The 24,915-nt window shown below is 40.3% G+C and overlaps 1 protein-coding gene across 50 annotated transcripts in view; it reads right to left on the bottom strand.

Moving 5' to 3' along the window:
* The window catches only part of EPB41L3 (erythrocyte membrane protein band 4.1 like 3), a 226,184-nt gene that overhangs the window by 62,660 nt on the left and 138,609 nt on the right, over nucleotides 1–24,915 (bottom strand). For 49 of the 50 annotated variants that reach the window (XM_072828810.1, XM_072828818.1, XM_072828861.1 and 46 more), the window contains 2 exons: nucleotides 24,192–24,391; nucleotides 19,739–19,936 (listed from right to left, as the gene is read on the bottom strand). In XM_072828810.1, coding sequence (XP_072684911.1) covers nucleotides 19,739–19,936; nucleotides 24,192–24,391 — 398 coding nt within the window. Of the gene's footprint in view, nucleotides 1–19,738; nucleotides 19,937–24,191; nucleotides 24,392–24,915 lie in introns of those variants that run through there. The other variant, XM_072828827.1, reaches the window with a different exon arrangement.

The raw sequence follows: 24,915 nt of genomic DNA, 5'->3' as shown, positions 1-24,915 counted from the left end.
CGTGTCCCCAGTCCAGTCTTTATGTGAACATGTAATTTGGATTAGTATTTAAAATCCAGCAGATAGAGGGGGGAAAAGACCCTTTCGATCATTAAATATCTTGATTTTTTTATACATTTTCTTTAACTTTTTCTGACATGTGTAATACCTCGTATGAACCACTAAGGGATACGGCTGGATCTATGTGCCAAAGGCTGCTACTGTATTCTGACACCACTCTATTGGGGCATCATGGCTTAATACTGCCTGAGTTCCCAATCCTGAAAAGCCAGCACTAATCCTCCTTGCCTGTCAGTCCTCACTCCTGTGAAAGGGGGTGGGGAGGAGACTGCTCAACCCAGCTAAGAAGAGAGGCCTGGTTCTAATTCTAAATGGGACCAGACAGGCCCCATCTCTGCAGACAGGTCTGCAGAAACACGCATGCAGAGTTCGAGAAACTTAGGAGGGCAGGAGGCTGCTCTCCTTGCAGCAGTTCTAGGTACTCACTTAACCTCAAAAGAATGTTAGTGCTGTTAACTGAATCTAAGATCATTATTTAAGTTTTGTGGTTTAAAAAAGAAAGCATTAGAAAGTGGTACTAAGTACAATCACATAAAAACTGAAACAACCCAGCAAAATGAATCAAGAAAAATTACTTTTCGGGCAGCCCCGGTGGCTCAGCAGTTTAGCGCTGCCTGTAGCCCAGGGTGTGATCCTGGAGACCCGAGATCGAGTCCCACATCAGGCTCCCTGCATGGAGCCTGCTTCTCCCTCTGCCTGTGTCTCTGCTTCTCTCTCTCCTCTCTGTGTATTCTCATGAATAAATAAATAAAATCTTTAAAAAAAATAAAAAAAGAAAAATTACTTTTTGAGTCGGTACAGGCTTTTGCTCTAAGAAACAACTGTAACATATTTGGCAGGAAAATGGAAAACATTCTATTCAAGCAAAGAGGAAAATCCTATGCACTCATTCTGATTTTTCTGCTTTTTCTTGCACTCACAAGAAAGTAACTATCTTTCCTGGAGCTCCCCTGCACTTAGGGTTGAACTGGGAAGTCTGGGCCTGAGAGACTTAGAGATGTTCTCAGGGGCTCATGTGATGCTGTTCCCCCTTCCTTTACTGTTGGTACTAGAAAGCTGTCCCACCCACTCTCAGCTGGTTTACAAGGATAAGATGGGCAGCAAAATGCCTGGGGTCCATGATGTGAAGTCAAATCCCAAGGGGTCACCCCTGAGACGTTATCACGTTTATTTTAACTTCTGTATTTACATTTAAAAATCTCATGGAGAATGAGTTCATGTGACAAGAGCAGTGTCTATCAGATTCAGTAGTGAGAGATGCTCTGGGACACAGCCAGCTCAAGTGTGAAGGTGGTAAGACCCCAATGCAACCTAGAAGGCCCTACCTCTTCAGCTTCCCCCCTACAAAGCACCCCTTTACCTTCACACTCCTTCATATGGCCTTCCCTCAGCCTCTTTTCCCAAATGAAGTCTGCACAAACCATCTTTGGGCCCTGGCATGTTCTACCCACCTGTCTTTTAGTTCTCTTCTCCAGGACTCCATCCCTGACCTCCAGGACTAGCTCAAATCCCAGAAGATATGCTTATACAGCACCTGCACTGCACTGGTCAGTGGTCAGGGTGGCAGTTTCACACTGGTTTCTACACGATTTGTATAGTGTTAATGTTAGTCTCTCAGGTAAGCAGCTTTACCTCAGGACTGGACTCTCCGCATGTATCACAACGCCTGGCATAGAATAGAATTATTTTTTCTTAATCGCAAAGAAAAGCAAGCTAAATAAAAGCATCCGAGGTTGATTCCTTGTTTCAAATTCTTCCAAAACTGCCCTGATCTTTGAAATTTGTTCATGACCAAATTATTTATATTTTTCTACCCTGTGGGTATAATCTGCTCTGGCCAGATCTAGAGTGTTAGATTTTTTTCCTCCTATTTTTGCATGAAGGCAGTACTTTATTCCCACAAATGAAAAACCTACTAGTTTTTAAAATCTCCTTCAAATGCTGCAGGTTAACCTGCTAATAAATTTCTCAGGTTTTCCCTCAAGGAGCTGTGGTTCCGCTCCATTATGTTCATTTGATACACACTTTACCTATCACTCTGAAACAGAAAAACATAAGGTGGATCATGGTTTCTAGGGACCTCCCTTGACTCCACTGTACTTAATCAGCCTGACCTTCCAGGCATCAACAGTCCTGAACATCACACCAAACGCACAGTAGGTACAGTCTTGGCAATGAATGTGGACAGCAATACATGCACTGGGATCCACGTCCTGGGATGTGTTCTGGATCCCCTTTTTAAAATTTTATTTTAAATTCCTGGAAAAGTCAGAAGGATAATCTCTTCTCCCTCATCTAACTACAGGAGAGTAGAAAGATAAGCGTAAATAGCAGGCTGGAGAGTTAACTCAAGTGTGCAATTGGTCCTGCTACCTAAAAACTTTTCTAAAAGTGAAATCAGTATTTTTGTAGGAATCACAATATTTAATGGGCTTATAGTTAATGACCCAATAAAGGAGATGATTAATATTTACATATCTGGGCACACAGTTTGCTTTGGGGTTATCTTGAAGAATGCACAAGAAATTCCCGAAGCTTTAAAGTTTTTCTGAGCTGGAATCACTGAAGTCATGCTCTATAAAGTATAGTGTTGGGGCCTGGAGCATCTTTTTGTCTCTACAATGGCCTGGATCCATTATTAACTTCAAATATTTCCTTAACTTCCAGTACTTCCATGGCCTATGTCCTTGCCAAAGGAGAGTGATGTTCTCTTTGTGAACATATTTAGAAACTCTCACCTCTCCTGGCAGATGTCAATATCATCCCTAGTTCTGCTATTAAAAATACAGCTCTGCAATAAACTGAAAACATAAAAAGCACTGAATCTCAGATAATTAGCGAGGAGCATAATCTCAAACTGACAAATCATTACTTATTGAAGGTCAGATTGAGAGAAGCAACAATCATTGAGGCTTTCCTGATGGCTATTCATGATCTTCTCCTGGAAAAAGCTAGCAGAGAACTGCAGGAGAGCTTTTCTCTCAAACAAGCGGACTCAGAAAAAAACGTTTCTTTGGAGACCTTTGAAACTGGAGTGTTTTTATTGTGCAGACACCAAGAGTCCAGGTTTCCTCCCCAGGGCCTGTAAGAAAGCTCAGAACATGTGTTTCTGGACTGACCTCCTTCCTGGCTTCTCCCATTTTCTCTTGGTGCTTCTTTCTTTGAATTTATTTTCTTCTTGTTACATTCTGTGCACTTACACAAAACACCTTGAATACTTGTTAGAAAATGGCAGGGGACAAATAATAAAAGCCCCAAGTAGAATGTATTTTTGAAAAAAAAAAATACATTTCCAATTTTGGCGGGTTTTTTCCCCTTATAATGAATTCTTTGCCATTGTACTATTAAAGAAGGTCTGCAGATCATGACATTCTGGACAGTTTTTTCCCCTAAAGGAATAACTAGGCACATTAACTGAAGCATTTTGCTTGGGGTAATCATTTAAGACCATTCATAAGCTCGACACGCTCAGTCTAATGGCATTTCCCTGAAGAATGTGGTGGCTCTTTAGTGACTTTATTTGCTGTCACCATGGCATTCCATAAGAAATAACAAGTCTCTTTATTCTTCCCAGTTTTCCAAACACCATAATAAGAACCAATTTCTTGTGCTGGCTGTACATCTGCACACCATCACTCATTTCTATAAGCGGCAGCAGGGAAAATGAGGTGCATTCCTAAGTGGCAACAGGACTTAGAGATAGGATTTTCTTTCACTCTTATTAGAAAATGACTATAAATGTACATACCAGTTAAACACAGCTGCCTGTTACATTGAAAAAAATATATTCCCACACAGCAAGGATATCTTATTTGTTGAAAAGAAGAAATCTCCACTGATCAAAGCATTTCGTGAATTAATATCTAATCTGGCCATTTTAATTTGCCACTCGTAGAGATATCCTGTACCAAGATTTCAGGAAACAGTCACCAGGCAACACTAACAAAACAGAGCAGCCTTGGCAGGAGAAGTGAGAAAGAGATCTAAATTTCATTTATCTAGAAATAAAATAATACATAATAGTCATCGCATAAGGGAAATCATACCAACAAGCTATAGGAATTTAACTTTATTGATGGGAATGTTATGTGTTCCAACAAAAAGCTCTCACAACTTGGAATTCATGACCCTGTCCAGAAGAACAAATAAAAACCTTAAAGTGCATTTGCTGGTCAACACAACCCAGAGGTTGGAGAGGAAAAGAATCCTTTGCTTCTCTGCTGTAGAGAGAGGGAAGCAAACCCTGAGTTCGGCACTAGATGCCTTTCTATCCTGGACCAGGAGGGAGGAAAGATGGGGGTTGGTGCGGGGTAGAGAGTAATATCTGAGTGAGGAGCAGGGCATCACCGTAGTCCTCAACTGGACAACTCCAGGAGGCTATGAATAAGGGGTTTATTTTTTCTAATTTGAGATAAAAAGTTTTAAGAGCGCTTTCTGAACAGCACCACTGCTTCATAGTTCATAGTATAGTCATGATACCTTAAAAAATCGTAACTATACAGTATACCAATGTAAAACTACTCCTAGTAGTTGTTAAGTTGTTAAAAGAAATCTGGGATCAGTCATTCCTTATAAGAAATGCATATGATTCTTACCATTTTGTGTAATGGAGGAGAGTCCAAAGTATAAAAGACAGCAAAGGCCAAATTAAAGAAATAAAAGGAAAATCAACAACAAACTGAATAGAGACACAAGAATCCATCACAAAGGAATGACAATGCTTACTTTTTTCCTCAATGGATGGTACCTTAGACAATCTCCAGCTTCCTGTTTTCTACATTCAATAGTGCAACCAATGCCTGAATGGCATTTAGAAAGGATATGCTTTCCTACACAGACTTTCTCTTTGGACTATTTGAGGGCTACTCGGCCAACTATAATCAACACTTAATGCCCCCACAGGCTCAGGCACACCCAGTGCATCGGTGAAGGGTATGGCACACGGGTCAGCACTGGGTGTAAGGAGATTTGACAAAGCTCTCCCACTCCCAGCTTTAAACATTCCCCTGTATTCCCCAGGGCTTGGCTTTGGATGCTCTTCTTATTTATTCATGGACTATCCACACGATCTCATTTATTCCCATATCTGAATTAGTATGAAAGATAATGGTTATCTCAAAGCCTACCAGTCTGCCTGCTCTTCCACATGCTGAACGATATATCCAATTGTAATAGTAGATTGCTACTTTCATATTCCAGGCACTTTAAATTCAATATTTCTGAATTAAATTCATTATCTTCCCCTAAAACTTTTCTCCTTATGTTCTACATCTGTCTATGCAGTCACTCAATGCAGAAATTCAGAAGTCATTATAACTTGCTGTCTCTTATCACTACCTATATCCCCAACCTACATCCAGTTAATCAACTGCTCATTTTCAGGATAGTTCTTTATAATGCATTCTCTGCGCTCTATCGCACTGCCACGGCCTTGATTCTGGTCCTTAGCATCTCTTGCCTGGTATGTTAGAAGAGCTGACTAATGTCCCCATTTCAAGTCTGTTCCTTTTCGATTACTATTTCATAGAAATATGTTTTAAAAAACACAAATGGCCAAATGGGTCCCCACTGTAAAGCCCCGGAAACCCCATCACCTCTTGTCAGAGGCAGAATTCTAAGATGGCCCCAAGATTCCCTGTCTCTCTGGTGTATACACCTGGCACAAACCCTGGAACTGTGAACAGAGTGGATCTGACTCCCATGATTAGGTTATGCTATACGACACAGCTGACCTTAAGAAGGGACAGGATTCGGGTGGGCTTGATCTCATTGTATAAGCGCTTCAAGGCGGAGTTTTCTCAGGCTGGTAACAAACAAAGAGAGGCAGACAGATCTGAAGGTTCAGAGATTCAAAATGAAGGAGGTTCTCTGTTGCTGAGACAGAGGAGACCTCATAGCAAGGACCCCAGACAGACTCTGGAGCCAAGAGTGGTCCCCACCTGACAGCCAGTAAGACAGTGGAGACCTCAGGCCTACAACCAAGAGAAAATGAATCCTGCCATGAGCTTAAAGAGCACAAAGGTGGGGCTTCCTCCATTCAGCCTCCAGAGGAAGATGTAACCAGTGAATAATCTGATTTCTGCTTTATGAAACCAAGGGCAGAGGACCAGCCGAAAAATGTGAGATGATAGATAGGTGGTGTTTTAAGTTGCTAAGTTTATGGTAATCTGTTACTCAGCAATAGAAAATCAAAATATCTAAACAACACCCAACCTTGGTAGCACATCAAACACATCCTCCCTGATGGGTCGCTGGCCTTCCTTTCCAGCATCATCTGTCCCATGTGCCCCTGATGTTTCAAATATATTCGATGCTGGCTCTTCACATTTCCTTACCTGCTCAAGCTCTAAACAGAATTACGTAAGTACCCTGAGCATAATTAGAATTATTCTGGAAATTCCAAAATAAATAAAATAAAATACACGAATGCCACTGGTTTTTAGGTTGCCTTACATACTACCACAGGGACAGTCTGCCAACATTCTCTAATAATTAGTATCTACCTGCCAAATAGTAATGGCCATGCTTATCATTTTTAATAATATGAACCAGGGTTGAGAAAACTTTATTCCTAAGGAGGTATTTACAACTAGCTGAAGATCTGCAGTTTTGCTTTTTATCATTAGCCCTGCCTCAAAACCCAGTTCCTTTTTTTTTTAATAATAAATTTATTTTTTATTGGTGTTCAATTTACCAACATACAGAATAACACCCAGTGCTCATCCCGTCAAGTGCCCCCCTCAGTGCAAAACCCAGTTCCTAAGAGAGAAAGAAGAGTCCAGGAAATAGGCCTCAAACAGCCACTCCCAATTTCTTCAAGCAAGAGAGAAGTTCCCTACAGCAGTAAAGGATCTGTCCCAAAATGAAAAGGAAGTTGAGTTGGGTAGGCTCCCATCTCTTTCCTCCTTTCTGGCTACTTCTATGTGTCCCCAGCTATTTAATTAAAACCCAGCATACCAGAGAATTCCTAATATGATAAGAGGCAAACAAATAAAGAAAAAAAAACCCACTCCCACATCCTATACATGCTACAGAAGGGCATAGAAAGGATGACCTGAATTTTGAAAAGACACTTAAAATAAAACTGAACAATAAAGAATGCTCTTGAAATACATCACTCAGAGTCACTAGGTAAGAAATCAGAAAATACAGTGAGTCAAGGCTTAGTAGAAGTAGAAAGAATATTCTGCACCAACTTCCAAAGGGACCAGAGATGAAGAGGGACAGGGTGATGATGTTGCCAGGCCTTCCTGTATAATTTGAGGGAGTTCACTACTGAAGCCAAGGAATACTACCTCCTTGCTCGCCATAAAATGTGAGTCAGTTCCAGGATAAGAGACTAGCACTGAAAGCCAGAAATGGAGTGTGTATAATTATTTTCAGAACATCTTCAGGCTTGTTAAACACCTACTGATTTCTGACACCACAGTAAATAGCACCTTAGCTGTGTCTTCTATTCTCAGCAGGTTCAAGCCGGGCAGTGGGAAAAAAAGCAAATTTTGTTTTCCAGGTCGTTTTTCAATCCTAATGAGTTTCTAGGTAACTGGTTTAGTTGTTCTTGTTGCTATTTAAAATTGAACTTTTTTCTTAGAGCAGTTTTAGGCTCACAGCAAAACTGAAGGGAAAGTACAATGATTCCCTGCATACTCCCTGCCCCACACAGGCACAGCCTCCTCCACTAACAATATTGGCTGGCTGGTTACAATTGACGAGCCTCCACTGAGTTATTATCATCACCCAGTCCACAGCTTCCACTGGAGTTCACTCTTCATGTTGTACCTCCTTTGGGTTTAGACAAATGTAGACTGACGTGTATCATCATTTTAGTATCATGAGGAGGACTTTCAATGCCTTAAACCCCCTCTGCCAATTCATCCCTCTATGTGCCCCTCCCCCTCCCCCTTATTCTCTGACAAGTCATCTTTCAACTCTCTCACAATTTTGCCTTTTCTAGAATCTCATGTAATCAGAATCATAGTGTATGCAGCTCTTCCGACTGGCTCCTTTCACTTAGCAAAATGCATTTAAGGTTCCTCCATGTCTTTTCATGGCTTGATAGCTTATTTCCATTGTCTGGACTACAACACAGTTTGTTTATCCATTCACCTACCGAAGGCCAAAAGCAAGTCCCTAAATAGTATGGAGGATAGGATACTATTTTTATATTAAGAAACCACTGCTCTACAGAGTATTTTTATGTATGCTATAGACAAGGCCTAGGAGGATATACTTATGGTTTAGGGAATGGAAATTCCATAAAGTTAGGGAAGCTGCGAATCTGCCAGCCACTGTAGGCCCAACAGGGTCCCTGAAACTTACAAGCAGTTAATATTGTCTCGATACCACTCCCAACCACCCTGTGAGTTCTGGTTTGCAGATGAGAAAACTAAGGACTTCAGGGGATGAGTAACTTACAAACAAATGGCAAAGCCAAGATGTCAGAGCCTAATGCTACTATGATATGGTGCTTCCCACCGTTTAATACCCTTAGGCTCCAAATTCAATTCTTTATATAGTCAATTGCAAAAGCTAATTCTACTGTACCATAATCCTGCAGTCTGATTTGAGGCATGATACTTCCATAGATATTCATATGTTCAATATGTAGGGCATCTCCACATTATGCATTTCATAAACACACTTTAAAAAGCTGCATGAAAGCGATCCTTTAAATTGATCTGCTGCTTCCACTACTCAGTGAATGGATTCAAAGTTAAATTACAGTTCAACATTTCTACTATTCTATCTTTAATGAACCCTAAAGTTTTAAGTAGCACAGCATAAAAACCGACAGGGCAAGTTTCTCAGCAAAAGTGCCCGGCTATTGAAGCAAGTTAAAATTTGTCAAAGCCAAATCTAATTTTTCAATTCACGTAAGAATTTTTAACTGGCCCTCTATTTGTTGGTGTAACTTGTACTGGATACCCTGCATATATTTGTCTAATACAGAAAACTTGAGAGAATGCGTAAATGTGAGAAAAATATAAAACCTTGGTGAAAATGACGAACAATTTGTTTTTCATGTTACTGATAGCTCCAAATGGGGCTTACATTCAAAGCTAAATGTGCTATTAGCCTTGAAATAAGTGTCAAAACTGGCTGCTGTAATTTATTAATTGTGGCTGTAATAAATATTAGCCACAGCGTATGTTACTAACAAAAAAATAATAAGGCATGTAATGCAGTATCACTATGAAACATCTTAGGAGAGCTTTCTCTCCTATTTTTCCAATCTCCTGTTAAATTATTTAATTGCCATACCCAAACAGCAAACGTGAGTGAGCTGAAATACTATGAGATTTTTCCCTTCTCCCTCTGCTATAAAAAGTAACAAGATCATAGCAAGGGTAAAACCACAAAAAGGTACTTATTCATAAATACAACGAATTATCTCCTCTTGAGTTAAAAATATTCTTCAGAGTAACATGGCACCACAATGACCTCCCTTTACATGCTGATCAGAAATTGGACCATAACACATAGGTACCAGCCAAACCCTGAACCAAGTACTGCCGGACCATGTGCTTTGACGGGATCAGTCAATGTGTATATGCCAGTAGTCATGTGAAACCTAGTTCTTTGTAAATATTTTACCCTGTCCCTTCATTATCATACTGCACTCCAGACATCCCTGAACCTACTTCTATATTTTGTTGGAAACGTGCATGGGTACACACACGTGCACACACATTTTGTGGGGATGGAACCAGAGTTCATGTTCTCCTCCTACACTAAGAACCTGGGATTCTACTGGACTTCAATTCTGGATTCAAAAGGAGGTCACAGGTGCTGCTCTTAGGCCTCTGACCTTGAAGACAAGGTCAAAAGACACCTGCCTCTGAAATTGAAGGTTATCCAAAAAAGTGAGATCAAATTCAAGAGACTACCGTGCGGTGGAGGAAAGATCCCAGGTTATTCCTCATCTATGAAAAGATTTTCTAACCTTATGGCTGATAACAGTCTCCCTCCTCAACTTCCTTTAGGGCCAAGACTATTTCCATGAAAAGAAAGGCATCAATTTAAATGCTAACTAAGGGGAGATGAGCTATAATCTTGAAAATTATAACCTGTCTTTCATGGGGGAAATGCTATAATTATAAAACGAACTGGCAATTGATCAGGAAAATTGAAAGAAAAATCATAGTAAAATGAAACGTACTTCTCTCCAGAAGGGATGGTCAGGGTCTTCAGTTTCCTCTGGCCTTTTCACTTTGAGCTGGACCATGGAAACCATAGAATTGCCTAAAATTATTCTATATTAAGGTAAAGAGCGAGCCCAACGTGAACTTTGTTCCATATACCCATTTGAAGAGCCTTTGTATTAGGTCTCCAGCTCTTTTTCTCTTCTTTAAAATGAAACAATGTTGCTTCTAAGGCCTACTCTTCACATAGTATCTTTATCTTATCTCATGATAGTATGACCAGAAGCAAAGGCTCCGCAATCACTTTTAGAAATTAGGTTTAAGAAGTTTTGAGAGAATGACATTCTTTCTATTGACTTGACCTGTCTCTCTCGGACAGGATCTGCCCACAGTCGTAGCACCCAGGGAGGCCTAATCAATCCATTCCAGGCTTAGAGTTGAGCTGCCTGTTTATTAAAAGGAGACACCTATGAGAGTGTCATTGAGGATGTGCTGGAAGGAGGTGTCAAAGCCTTCCAGCCACAGCAGAGAGAGGGAAGGAAAAAGAGAAGGAAAGGAGACAAGAAAGTCAACAGAGGAGATACTTTGGTAGTCTTGCTTCCTTACTTGCCTAAAAACTACATAAACTGCAAGATTTAGAAAAACCAATCGACTTTGATGTCAAAAGCTTGGAGAATTACAAATAAAAGAGATATTCAATAATCTATTATTCAAGAATTTGAAAAGCAGATCTTTCTCCTTCTTTTTCTCTTTTCATCCCACCATTTCACAAGCCCAAGCTAGAGGTAAATACTATGTTTTGGTTTGTTCCTTCTGCAGCTATAGATATAGACTTGCAATTTTTCTGAAGCTGTAGTAGAGACCACTGGCCCAGAGGACAAGAGGTCTGGGACCTAGCCCTTCTCTACCTGTGCCAGGCTGTGTGTCCACAGATACACCATTAACTGCTCTGGGCCTGTTTCCCCATCAGTGAAATGAGGGAGAAGACAAAGTCATTCCCAGTATCCCTTTCAGATTTAAGATTGTGTGACTCTATGAGTAAGACAATTACCTCTGAGGAAGCCTGAAGTCTGGCTCACTTGATTTCCAGTGCCTGGGACATAACAGGCCCTCGGGAAATACTTTATATGAAAGCCTCTGCAAAATTAATAAAACTCCATGAGGGATTTTACACATGGGTGATGTTAGTTCTATGGATTGAAATTGTTACAAACAGAAAAAAAATTGCATTAAGGCAAATAATAAAACGCAAATGATACACTTTCTTGTTAAAAAAAAATGCCTTAGTGCCTGCTCTGTACAAACTGATCAATGTATTCTGGAAAATACATGGATTTTAATGAGGTGACTAAGTGATATTTTGAAGCTGTAATATAGGTCCACTGCTAGGAAGGAGCTTGGAGCAGCTGGCTGGTAGCAGGTGGTCCTGAATTAGCGCCGTGGGGCCAGCTCAATCTGTGTGGATGGGAGGCTGTAATCACCACACAAGGGACCGATCGTCTGCCATGTTGGGAGACTCCTCCTGAGGGCAATGAGGAATGTCTTGTCTAATGCAGGGAGGCAATTCCCTGGCTTTTGGGGCTAGACTGAGTTATAGGGGGTGTAAGCTGACACTCAGCATGTGGAAGCAGGATGGGTGCTAGGTGGCATGCCTGTCAGTCTGTCACATCCAAGAATGGTGCTTAGAGTAACAAGTATTCTTTCTTTTACATGGTCTTCTCCTAAACCTCAAGTTAACCCTAAACCAGTATGCTAAGTGGGATTATTTCTGGAGAAGTAGCCAGGAGAACAAACCTTACACTGAGCTCAGTGGCCGATCTGCCATCTCTCTTATTTGTGGCAATAAGGCCACAAACAGAGCTTTTAAAGGGCTTTTAAAAGGCTCTGTCCAAGGGCACACGTGACAACTCTCAGAGATAAAACTGGGGAAGATTCTGAAGGAGGTGACATTTAAACAAGTAAACTGGATACAAAAACATGAAATACATCCTGAAATCTTAATCCCAGGACAGTGAGAGGTAGAAAACCAGGATTATTTTTCAACCTGAAAGATCGTTCCCTTCATTAAACAAACAGGTAATGAACATCCTCGTGAAAGTCAACCTCTGTGTGGTCAGCAGCAGATGATATACAAGAGCACTCTCCAGAGCAGGTTTGCTCTTGACTCCCACCTGCCTGCACGCAGAGCAGGCAAGTTCATCTCACCAAATCAGCACCACAAGGTGGTCGGAAAGCACAGGGGAAATGTAAAGAGTGAAGGAATAGTGACCTTGAAAAGCAAACCCAGCATTTCAGCATCACAACAGCAGACTACTGACACGCGCAAAATAAATCTCCCCTTGGGCCTTGACTTCACGTGACAATTGGCAGTAAAAGCAAAAAGAATTCCTCAGTGATTTTTATCCTTGATACAGCGTTTTTAGTGTGTTCAACAGACCATGTCTACACTCATGATGCACTATGAGAGTTCATGACTTTTTAAAAATGAAAACCAGGAGAAAAGATTTAACAACTTTAGTAAAAAGTGTTCCTTTTCCTTAGCCCAGCCTTTAATGAGGGCAAGTCTGAACACTGTGGAAATACTTGGTACTGGCTTTGTAGGGAAGTAAGAAGGTGTGTGTTAACAGTCCTTGTATGTAAGTGTTCCTATAGCTGCACCAAAGAGTCATCACACAAGGAAACAGAGTTAATTACAGTCCTTCCATCCTCAGGAGTCCCCAGGGGCATCGATTTTCAAGCAGGAAAGCTGCTGCTGCTGGCCCGGGCCCTCAGCTACAGCACATGACAGATGGTATGTATGGTAAGGCATTCAGTTGAGCAGAAACCCACTGAGAGGTTAAAGTGGAATTGACATAGTTACATACACTCAAAAACTCTGTGACTTATATAGCATTGAATGAATGATGTTTGTACCAGTTTGGAAAAAAAATCTTAATTTTCTACTTCTTATAATTATGATTTCTTACAATCTGTGAAAACCAAGAGGTGCTTTAATCAACTTTTTTTGGACTATGGCAATTCTACTTGCTGTCTGGTCTAGGACTTCCAAAGCACCTGTCAGGTATTTTTTTTTTAATTTTTTTTTAATTTATTTATGATAGTCACAGAGAGAGAGAGAGAGAGAGGCAGAGACACAGGCAGAGGGAGAAGCAGGCTCCATGCACCCGGAGCCCGATGTGGGATTCGATCCCGGGTCTCCAGGATCGCGCCCTGGGCCAAAGGCAGGCGCCAAACTGCTGTGCCACCCAGGGATCCCACCTGTCAGGTATTTTAAAATAACCTATACAAATTGGAAAATTCAGACCATGAATTTGTTTTCCCAACCAAATCCCATATAAGTAGAAATACAAAATAAAAAAAAATGAATTGGACAATTAATCAAATCATGGGCAAGACACAAAAACTGGAAATTTTTTAAACAGTCCCTTCCTGACCAATAGTTAGAGGGTAGCAAAAAGCACATTTAGGACATGGTGCCATCAATTTTCTCACCTTCTCTGCCTCCTTAAAAGCATCTCTAGAAGCATATCAAAAAAGCTTGTTGGAGCTAACTTGCCCCATTTCTGTGCTTGTTTGGGAATCTGAACCACCCTGGAATGACCTGAATGATACTCAGTCATGGAGCCCATTCAACCAGTGGACCTCTGGATATGGCCAAACCAGGGGGACAGGCTTTAATGGTTTTGCTGTTGCACCTAAGTGGCTCCATTTGATTTGCCCCAATCTGGAAAGAAATCTCTTGCCAGGGTGGCCAATTCACTGCCATCTTCTCTGGAGGTACGAGTCCTGCGTGGGTTTAACTGGGTCCAGGAGCACTAAGTCTCTCTCACCGCTGGGTCAGCAGTATTTAGGGGCTAAGTGGAGGATGGTGACGTTTCAAATGCATAGAAAAACACAGCAGGGTCCTTGTAAGTCACACCTGCAAGGTAAACCCTCTATGGCTGTTCCAGTGATCCACCAGACTGCTCCTCCAACTGGGTTTCTTGGGGAGAACCAACTAAACTACGTCATAAAATGGCTTAAACATTTTACAGATGCAGCAGCAAACTTGTATTATGAAATACAGGCTCAAATTTCAGATCATGTCTTATTTTCCTAAAACCAAACCAGACTATATTAGAATGGTGCCCCAACAAGAGAAAACATTTCTAATTGGATGGTCATTAGGAAACACATTGTGTGCTAACCAGTCAGACTCAGATGAGTCCACAGAACACAGAAGCAATGGGAACAAAATATGGTGAGGATTATTTCCCTCATTGCATGGGACTGGGACAGTTTTCTTTATTTTCATTTTCAAAATTTATGTCCGAGAAATACACAACAATGATAGTAAACTGGCTATAGGAAGTTGCAGGTGTTCTAATGGTCCAATAAAATAAGAAGGGAATGGCAGTATTAGTAATTCTGCTGGCATACATGAAAATAGGGTAGCGTGTAAACATTTGCCAAATGTATATATCAAGATGTTTAAAAGATGGCCTTCTACCATAAGATCTTTTCTTATATTTTACTAGTAATAATTTTGTTATATTTTAGATAATCAAGATTGAAGAGTTTTAAAAAATTACTGAGGAAGTAATTTTTCAGGTGGAGAGCCAGTGAATGCTACAATGATCTAAGCCTCCTGCTTGAGAGAAGTATGAAAAAACCAACACAATTGGAAAAGGCTTCCATCTGAACATGAGGAGGCAGGAATTGAAGACTTAAGTGTTCAGTCATTGTGCTCAGAGAACAACCAAGCCTCATATCTTGCTTTTTTACGTCACTGGCTCTGTCTCACCCCAGCACTGTGGAGCAAGAGGAAATGCTACCATGTGGTTTCAAAAGAAAAAGACCTGGGGGGCAGCCTGGGTGGCTCAGTGGTTTAGTGCCACCTTCAGCCCAGGGCATGATCCTGGGGAACCGGGATGGAGACCCGCGTCAGGCTCTCTGTATGGAGCCTGCTTCTCCCTCTGCCTCTCTCTGCCTTTCTCTCTCTCTCTCATCTCTCATGAATAAATAAATAAAATCTTTAAAAAAAAAAGAAAAGAAAAGAAAAGAGACCTGAGCTGTGCTAGTGCAAGGTGGGAATGTGTATGTGTGTGCATACATGTGTGCCTGCGTGCATGTGTCTGTGTTGACAGGGAGGGTCCTTTATGTGTGACTAGAAATTCTCAGGATGAAGTCATGGCAGAGGTAAGCCATGTTGAATTTGATGGTGAAGTAATGAAGGCATTAAATAAGCCATGGGCAGAAGGGAGTGGTGCTTGGGTGGCTCAGTAGGTTAAGCATCTGCCTTCGGCTCATGTCAGGATCCCAGGGTCCTGGGACAGAGTCCTGCATCAGGTTCCATGCTCTGCAGGGAGTCTACTTCTCCCTCTCCCCTTCCTTCCCCCCCACCCCCAACTTGTGCTCTCTCTCAAGTAAATAAATAGGGGCACCTGGGTGGCTCAGTGGTTGAGCATCTGCCTTTGGCTCAGGTCATGATCCTGAGGTCCTGGGATCGAGTCACACAGTCACTCCCTGCAGGGAGCCCGCTTCTCCCTCTGCCTATGTCTCTGCCTCTCTCTGTGTGTTTGTGAGTAAATAAATAAAATCATAAATAAATAAATAAACAGACAAATAAATAATAAATAAATTTAAGTAAATAAATAAGCCAGCCAGCCAGCCATGGGGGGAAAAACACTTGGGCATAGAAATCTCATTAAAGTTCTTTTTGATGCTTTTAAAGAAAATTAAATGCCAAAAAAAAAAAAATTACGTTTGTTACTGTCACCTGCATTTTGTTTTTAATTTACCTACAACTGTAATGTGTTGGGGATAGGAATTAGGTAGGCAATTCTGCTTTTTTAATCCAGATTTCTGTGTGTCTCTTCTCTCCATCCGTTTTAGAGTAGGAAGGGGCACTGGAAGTCGTCTAGTCTGAGACTGCATCTGAGGGGCTGATGGTTTCCATAAATGCACCTAGTTTCTGCTGGAATCCTACTGCAGAATGCATATCACAAGGTTGACAGCAATACTTCAAAGCATTTGTTTTCTATTTACTTAAAAATTGGACTTTCTATAACTTCTACTTTAGTTTTACTTTCGATACCTTAAAAAAAATACATATGTTAATGACAGACATTCAATGCCAACTTTTCCAAGTAACTGAAAGTAGCTATCCTTTCTCCTCAAAATCTAGATGGGACACATAGAAATGTTTTCTTCATTCAACACATTCTATTTCTGTAATCATTCTTCATAAAAGGTTTCCAGACCACTCACCATCCTATAACTCTCTGGTGAAAACACTCAAGTCAGAATTTACTGTTATTCTCATTTTTAAATAGCCATCATTTATCAAGAATATGCTATGTTGCAGAAAGTATTCAAATTAAATATCTCCTTTAGTATTCTCAGTAATGGCTTTTTGGGGCAAGTATTTTCACCCTCATTTTTCTGGTAAGGAAACAGGTTCAGAAAGCTAAAGTTGCTTGAAATCACCCAGGTTTAAGTGGATAAATCTGTTTTCATACCCGGGTTTGGTGGCTCCGAAGGGTGTTATCCTGCATGAACTAATGAGGAAGATGTCGCAGATGGAATCTCTCTGGCTCAGGGCTGCTGGCCATGTTCAGTAAACCACACGCTGCACTTCCGCAGAAGCAACTGTGACCGCGTGCTGTTTCTGACACTGCTGGTTAACGCGGAGTTTGTAATCAACTTAAACCCAAAGGTTAGTTTCACCCAAACTGTTTTTAAGCCTGACCACCCTTCCCCCAATACATTTCTAATCTGCATCTCATCCTTAAAAACAGAGTGAAGGTTGGACTTCGTTCCTGCTAAACATTATCTTGCTACTTTAGTTCAGTGTCACACACTGTCCACTTCATGAGAAACCTAGATTCTGACACATGGACTGTAGCACTTAAAAAAATTGTTTAGGTGTTTGGTGTGTGTGTGCCTTCATCCAAGACACTGCTAAAAACTCAGTGTAGAGGAGAACAACACTGAAGGACACCTTCCCTAGGGCAGTGTTTTTCAACCACTGTTTACTAAACTCCATGCGCCTCGCCAGCCAAGCTTGTTCCACAGCTTGTATCTCAAGGTAAGAGTCACTCTGAATATGTGTTTTCAGCTCAATCTTGTTGCTGCCTTGAGAACCTTGCCAGTGATTCACAATCCATTTCTTTTATTCAATCAGTCAGCTACAAATAAATCCATTTCACTTTACCATGCCCTCATTTCTCTGTTTTCTCAACAGTGTATCAGTCAGTGGTGACCACATTTTCTCCCACTACTAATGGCTGCTGTAAAACTGAGAAGATCCTATCCAAAGATTTTGTGTCCCAGAAAAAAAAAATTATTTGTAATTCTTAAGAATCTGTCAACTTTAGGGATGACTGGGAGGCTCAGCGGTTAAGCATCTGCCTTTGGCTCAGGTCATGATCCCAGGGTGCTGGGATGGAGCCCCGCATCAGGTTTCCTGTGGGGAACCTGCTTCTCCCTCTGCCTAAGTCTCTGCCTCTCTATGTCTCTCACGAATAAATAAAATCTTAAAAAAAAAATCTGTCAACTTTATAAAAAAATTATTGTAAGAAAATAACTAATTTTGCCTTGTCACTCAAAATGTTCACAATGACCTTAAAAGTAACGCTGAATCGTAACCAAAGTTAATTACAATATAAAAATTCTGAATTCAAAAACATAGATTATGTCTATGACACATTTGAAGGACGGTATATAAATTAAGCAAACTTAGAGCCTTGAGGCATTTATTCCCCCCCCCCCCCAAAAAAAAAACACTATAAACTTTCTTCTAGATTTTTCTTTGGAAAGCTCTGGTAGCATAACTAGACAACTGCCAGGTAACCCTATTTATTCCATTAATGAGACAATCAACAGAAAGAGATTCCTCAAAATTAAGAAAAAAGCTTCACTTAGATCAATTTTTTCCAGAAAGTTGGATTCACACTCTTCATGGTTACAAGTCTTTTAAGCTTCAGCGTAAAACTCAGGTAGGAATATACTATTGGATCTCCCAGTTTCTAGAATAAATCTCTAAACCAGTAATTAGACACGTTAAGCTAAGAAATTAGTCAAAAATCAAAGCCAGAAAAATGTAAAAGATGAATCTGTGCCTTAGGTAGGACCCTTGGAACATGCACCGCACTCCCTGTAGCAGCCCATCAGGATTTGTCAGGTTACAGGGTGATCAAAATTCTATCAATTAATGTGTGATAAAGTAACTTTTGATCTAAGAATTTATTTTCAAAAAACTTTTTTCCTCTATGTTCCTGCAAATCTAAAATGAGTAAACCAACCACATCCCCACCATAAATGACATTATCAACATGAAACGGACTTGAAAATCTTATGATCCAAGAAAAGGATTGAGTGCAGGACTGCATTATGCAGAATATAATAGGAATGAGGTGGGGTTACAGACAGAGAAAGCAGAGATGAGTGAATGAGGAATGTGGGTATCAGGTGGGCTCGGTGCTGGCAGTGTCTTCGGAGGACTAGAAACGCATAGACATACACTGCTGGTAGTGCCCAGGAGAGACATGCAGCACACAGAGCAGAAGAGGTGCACTGTGTAAACATGTAGTGAGAGGGGATGGTGGACAGGGATGTGTGCCGTCCCTGTATGACCAAAGGCAGGGGGCTGAGGCAGGAGGAACAATATCTTGGAGTGAAAATGTTCAATGTGAAACCGAATCACCTTGCTGAAAGAGCAAGCTGCTCCCTCCTAGCTGCAGGGAAAAGGTGCTGTGGCCAATGCACACGCAGACGTGCTCCTATGGTTTCAGTTCACGCTTTGTGCATGTGCTCTGTGAACACATGAAAATCCACTCATCTCCACTGCTATGGACAGGCTGTGTTGTTCTCATCTGAGAACTTAGCCTTGCCTTAGCCTCTCTGACAAAAGTCATTCAACTGCTCCTTCTCTGAGAGGGATTTTAGTTTTCTTTACAGAAAGAACAAAGAATAGTATACCCCTTTATACTCAAGCTGCAATGCCCACCACGATGTACATTTAAAAAATTACTCTGAGAGGAGCACATTCACAGTTCAAATTATCCTAGTCAATACCATGTACTGAAATTAACAACTTTATCAAGTTTATACCAATTAAAAGTTGCAATTACTCAAATACAAAAAATATCAAATAATTGAAAATAGAAAAAGTAAAATTATTCAAATAGAAAAACTAATCAAATAGAAAAAGCAAATTCATCTAAATGATAGCTCATAAGATATTAAAGAAAACTTGATTTTTTAAGGCTGCCATTTTTTTTTCCTACCATGGAAAGTGTTTTGGAGATTTTGTTTTTAATGAAGGTCACATTTTTCTCTTGATTATAACATTTTGGAGACATTTTAAGTATTTTTAGTAATTTGATCCTGCTAGAGACTTTGGAAAAGAATTTTGTATTTAGAAGCTGGGTCTGAATAACTTTCCAGAGTTCTGAAAACAAGAAAGTGTCTTGTATGTTTTAAACCAACATTCTCCAATTCTCTGTATCTGGGACAAAAAAAAAAAAAAAAAAAGTTTTAAAATATGCACTTACCTCCACATCACAGGTATATTCTGATCCATCCAGAAGTATCACTTTGCACTGCATGCTTTTAGGCTTTTTGACAATCTTTAATGGAGATCGAGATAGTTTGCTGCTAGATGATTTCTGAGAAAGTTTATCGTCTTCCAATTGCTGATATTCGAGCTGTTTTGCAGCCCCAGCAGCGAACTCCCGTTCCTTGTCAGTGACCTGTGAAGAGCAGACAATGAACAGTTTTCACTGCAAGACAGGAAATAAATATTGCATTGCTCAGGCAAGAGTGGAGCCCTTTAGACATAGGTTTTCCTATTTCCCAGAGCAGGAGAGATGTCTGGATCAAGAGATCGTGAATGGACATGTATACATATATGGATATTTACAATGCTAATGGTTTCACTTAAATAACTTTTGCCACTTAAATGTACTAACAGGGCTTCATTTCAGTTTGACTCAGGATTTAATTTAGAAGCACAGAGTCAGCAAATGCCATCAAGACTTCGCTAAGCAAAGGAGGATACAAATGGACTCCTGATTTCTTAAAAAGGCATTGATGGTACAGGTCTTTAAGCCATTTAGATTTTATCTACTGTACTCTATTTTCTTCATTCATCGGCTCCTTCCATACTCCATGACCTACAATGCGCCATATACATATAAAGTATCTTATAAACTTTAAGGCCTAGAGAGCTTCAAGTATTAATCTTCACAGTAATTTTACAACTGTTAAAATATTTAATTCAGCTCTAAATCAATTCAATAAAGCCAGCAGCACTGAAATTCATCACAAAGTAATCCCCTTTGGTCTGTTCTCCCCCCACACTGTAATGAGCCAGTGTAAGAGCAGATCAAATCTGTCCAAAAGCTTTAATCTGCTTTCAAAGCACAACAGTGTAGTCCAGGCTAGGCTCAAAACTGCAGAGGATGTCCTATGGAACAGTTAGATTCTCCCTTGAATCAATAAATACCCTTGAAAATCTCTCTGTGCAATTATTCTCTTTACATCCTCCATCTTTATATATGTGTGTTTATAGACATTTATTTTATTGAAATACAGTTGATTCAATGTTACAACAGTTTCACATGGACAAAGTGTGATACACAACTCTATGCTTTATTGCTGTACTCGCCACACAAGTGTAGCTAGCATCTGTCCCGTACAATGCCCTTTTCTATTAAATGATCACCAAAAGTGTTAGTGTGAATTCAACTCATGGGCGAGACTATCATTTCCACTACTCCACAAATGCACACTGACAGACCGAAGAAATACATGTTGCAGAAATTCAGTCTAGGCTCCTTGAGTGAGCATTGAGAAATTGCTTCTCTCATGAACATACTATCATCCCAAAAGCACATGAACTTGACAATAAAAGTTGATTGCAGTTTATCATTTCAACTTTTCTTTCTTATTAATGGCTACAATTTACCATACTCTAATCACAAGTTATCTTCTGGTATGATTTATTTTGGATTTTAGGTATGGATTTCTGTTTTTGTAATGTCATTTTCTATCTGGTTTTCCACCCAGATTATACAGTCCTTTCTTCCACTACGTTGCACAGGAATTCAGCGCAAAGTTGTGAGAAGTTCTTCAGAATAAAAAGTCCAAATTGCGGAGTGAAGAGACCAAGAAAAAAATGGAAAAATCAACTTCAAAGGCCAGAATAGTTGAGAAGGCTAGAGGTAGCTAAAACAAGTAAATAAAAGAAAACCTGTTCTGGCAACTTGAATCAACTTTTTTTTTTTTTTTTTTTTTGACTGTTAGTCTTTCATATCAAAGTATTAAAATAGTACTGCAAAAAGTCAAACATATAAAGATGGACTGCCAAAAAAAGTCAAGCATTAATTTTGGCCTTAGGTTAGCCAAAGAAGTTTGGTAACCTTAGAGGTTTTTTTTTTTTTTTTTTTTTAAGATTTCTTTATTTTACTGAGAGCGAGCGAGCGAGCAAGCAAGCATGGGGAAAGGGGCAGAGGTAGAGAGAAAGAATCTCAAGTAGGCTCCCCGTTGAACACAGAACCAGATGTGGGCCTCCATCTCGTGATCCTGAGATCATGGTCTGGGCTGAAATCTGTTGTGGGATGCTTAACTGACTTGAGCCACCCGGGTGCCCTGGTAACCTTGGAATTTTATATCATATACTTGCTAAGTGCTTTATAACTTAAATAACATTTTAGCACTTTTTAAACATTTTATTTAGAGAGAGAGAGAGAGTGTGTGTGAGAGCGAGCATGAGAAGGGGGAAGGACAGAGGAAGGAGAGAGAGAATCTCAAGCCCTGAGCCTATGGGGCTCAATCTTAGGACCTTATGATTATGACCTGAGCCAAAACCAAGAGTTGGATGCTTAACTGAGTGTGCCACCCAGGTACCCCAAGACTTTTGCACTTTTAATTCACATTTTCATCTCATCACAGGAAAAGTCAACAGAAGCTATGTTTTTATTTAAATCTCACTACCTGGAAGCAACATTTTCTCTGTATTAGGGAAGATAAAATTTCATTTTTCCTCTAATAAAAATGATCTGTATGAGAATAAGCTTTCTGGGCTACTTACAGGTCAACTCCAGACACCCCTGAAACCACCAGTGTCCAAAGGGAGGTGTTGTTTCCAAAATACTTAAAGCACAAACCCATCATTGAGCCTCTCATGTCCATTTTTTCAACAAGTTCAAAAGAGCAGACCAAGGACCTCAAATGAAATGTCTACTGTACTCACATATAATTTATTACAATTTAAAAATATCAGTATTATCCCTTTAGGCAAACCCTCTATTTCACTTAATCCTCATGATATATCTAGGAGGTAGGTATCTAGGTCTCCTTAGCCTCATTTACACACAGGAGAGAGAAAGGGGCACAGGGCACAATCTCCACAAATTTCCTCCAGGTGAGAAAACTAGTAACCTGGAATTCAAATCCGGCCAAGGCCGTATTTTAATCATCACTGGCAACCAAAATGTACTTGATTTCATCTCCAACATAACTGGGCCCCTAGTATGAATCAACGAAGCCAAGAGCAGAAGGACCTGGTAAAACAACCTTTTCTGATCTTTTCATCTTGTAAACGAGGAAGTTGAGGCTCAGAGGCTGAACAAGTTCTCAGAGATCCCTAAAACAACTAGGGAAGAGGTGGGATTAACTAGTTCTCCTGACTCCGCAGCCAGTTACCCTTCTCTCAAAGGGCTTTAGTATCCTTTCTCTCATTTTGTTTCAGATATCTGACTTCCAGATGATAAAGTACATGTATCATGTCTCAGCACAGAAACTCTTTCTTCTGTACAGTTATCTCCCACTTGCACATTTATTTCATTTCAGTTAAGAGGAAATAACTGGAAAAAAAAAATCCAGTCTACTAATTTTAAATTTCTGCAGGTTTAAAAACAATCAAAACACCACCATCCTCAGATCTCCAAAAAAAGAAACCATCAAGGAAAACCATGATGACAAGAACGGCTCCTTAGATTTTATTTAACAAGTTGGAAGGATAACCCCCAGCTCCCCATCACGAAACATTTTAGATCAGACACAGCATCTATTTACAGAGCATAAAAATAAATGTTATTTTTAATACTGCTTAAAAGCAGAATATAAATACCATGGGAAAAGAAATAATCAGGTTGTAAATATAGTTTAATGTTTTAATAATGTGTTGTGCCTTCCAAAGAATTTCCCTAACATGCTGATTTCCTGTCTCGTCTCTCAACCTCTTCTAAAATTCTAGCTTGACACATATATCTTTAACCAAGTAAAGGTCAATGGTTTGCAAGGACTCCCAGATTTGCTTACCATGTGAGCTAGTACCCCAACACATGGTGATTTCAGGTTTGAAGTTTTAAAACTAATTTAAAACTAATTTAAAGATGGATTCATTTAAAGCCCAAGTATAAACCATGCTTTATAGTTTGTATGAAGAGTTTTAAAAAAAATATTTAAACTGTCACATTACATTACTTGTGACAACTTAAATATGTCTAGAGTTGAACATACACACAAATAAGAGAGGGAAAGAGATCACCTGAACATTCAGTAAAAGTAGCTGGCAACAGGAGGATCAGAGTGACTCGGGGAAGAATGAAAATAGCTCTAACCCGGAGGCCTGAATAACAATCAGGAGCCTAATTAAAGTCAGTGATGTGGTGTCTAGCCCTCCTGTAAACCCAGATAAAACCAATAACCCACAGTCCAGATTTCAGTGTGGGTTTAAGTGCTTTAATCAAATGAAGGAGTTACTAAGCAAGGTTGTGGAATGTCATTCATTGAAAGTCTTAAAATTGCATAAATTTCCATCTGCCTGGGACCAGAAAGGGGAAACTCATGAACCCTCATAGTTCCCTCTAGCGCTGAGAGACCAAGGCTGACTCAGACCCTGGAAAAGATCAGTAAACATTCCTTCATTGGTTTTCTGGGTGATGCTAGCAGGTGCAGGGAGTAGGGAGTGGTGGTGGTGGCCAGGGTCCCAGGGCTCACCTCTTTCTTCACTGGGGTGCTGTGTGCCGCAGCCTCGAACTGTTCCAGGACCTGGTGCTGCTCCTCCCCACTAGGCTCGGGCCCTGGCCCCTGTGGTGCCCCCACAGGACCCTGCGCCCCGGCTGCCTCCTGGGGCTCGGCCTCCTGCTCCGGCTTGGATTCCGAGTCTGAGCCAGATTCGGTCGTCATGGTTGATTGTTCTGCAAACAGAAAATGGCAAGGTCCCATCACTTGGTGTAATTACCTTCCCTGGGCACAAAAACTAGGATGCTACCATGAAAGGCTGCACAAGACCACAGTTTAAAAAAAGGGAAACAGGTATGCAATCAAAACACAATCCTAGGGCACCCATCCAATAGACGACTTACATTGACCACAAAGATGGTTCAAAATTAACATTTAACTAGAAGTCAAAATTTATTTGTAAGGATCACAGGTTTTATTCCTATTAGATTTCGCCACAGATGGCCATAAAATGACATTAAAGTAACGTCATAATAATTACATAACTTAGACATTTAATTTCAGAAAAATGAATCTGCTTCATCAGCTGGATCTATATTTTAATCTCTGGGAAGGATGATCTAATAATGGAAGTGGATATTCTTTCTCCTTCCCTATCTCTACAAAGGGCCCCTGCTCTGCCTCAAGAACACCTGGATCTATCCTTTCTTCCATGGGCAGGTGGTACCCTTCCTCTGGTTTCTCAGAACCCTGTGAGATC

The sequence above is a fragment of the Canis lupus genome, chromosome 6 (assembly GCF_048164855.1).
Source record: "Canis lupus baileyi chromosome 6, mCanLup2.hap1, whole genome shotgun sequence".
Classification (NCBI taxonomy): domain Eukaryota; kingdom Metazoa; phylum Chordata; class Mammalia; order Carnivora; family Canidae; genus Canis; species Canis lupus.
This window is presented reverse-complemented; position numbering and strand designations above follow the sequence as displayed.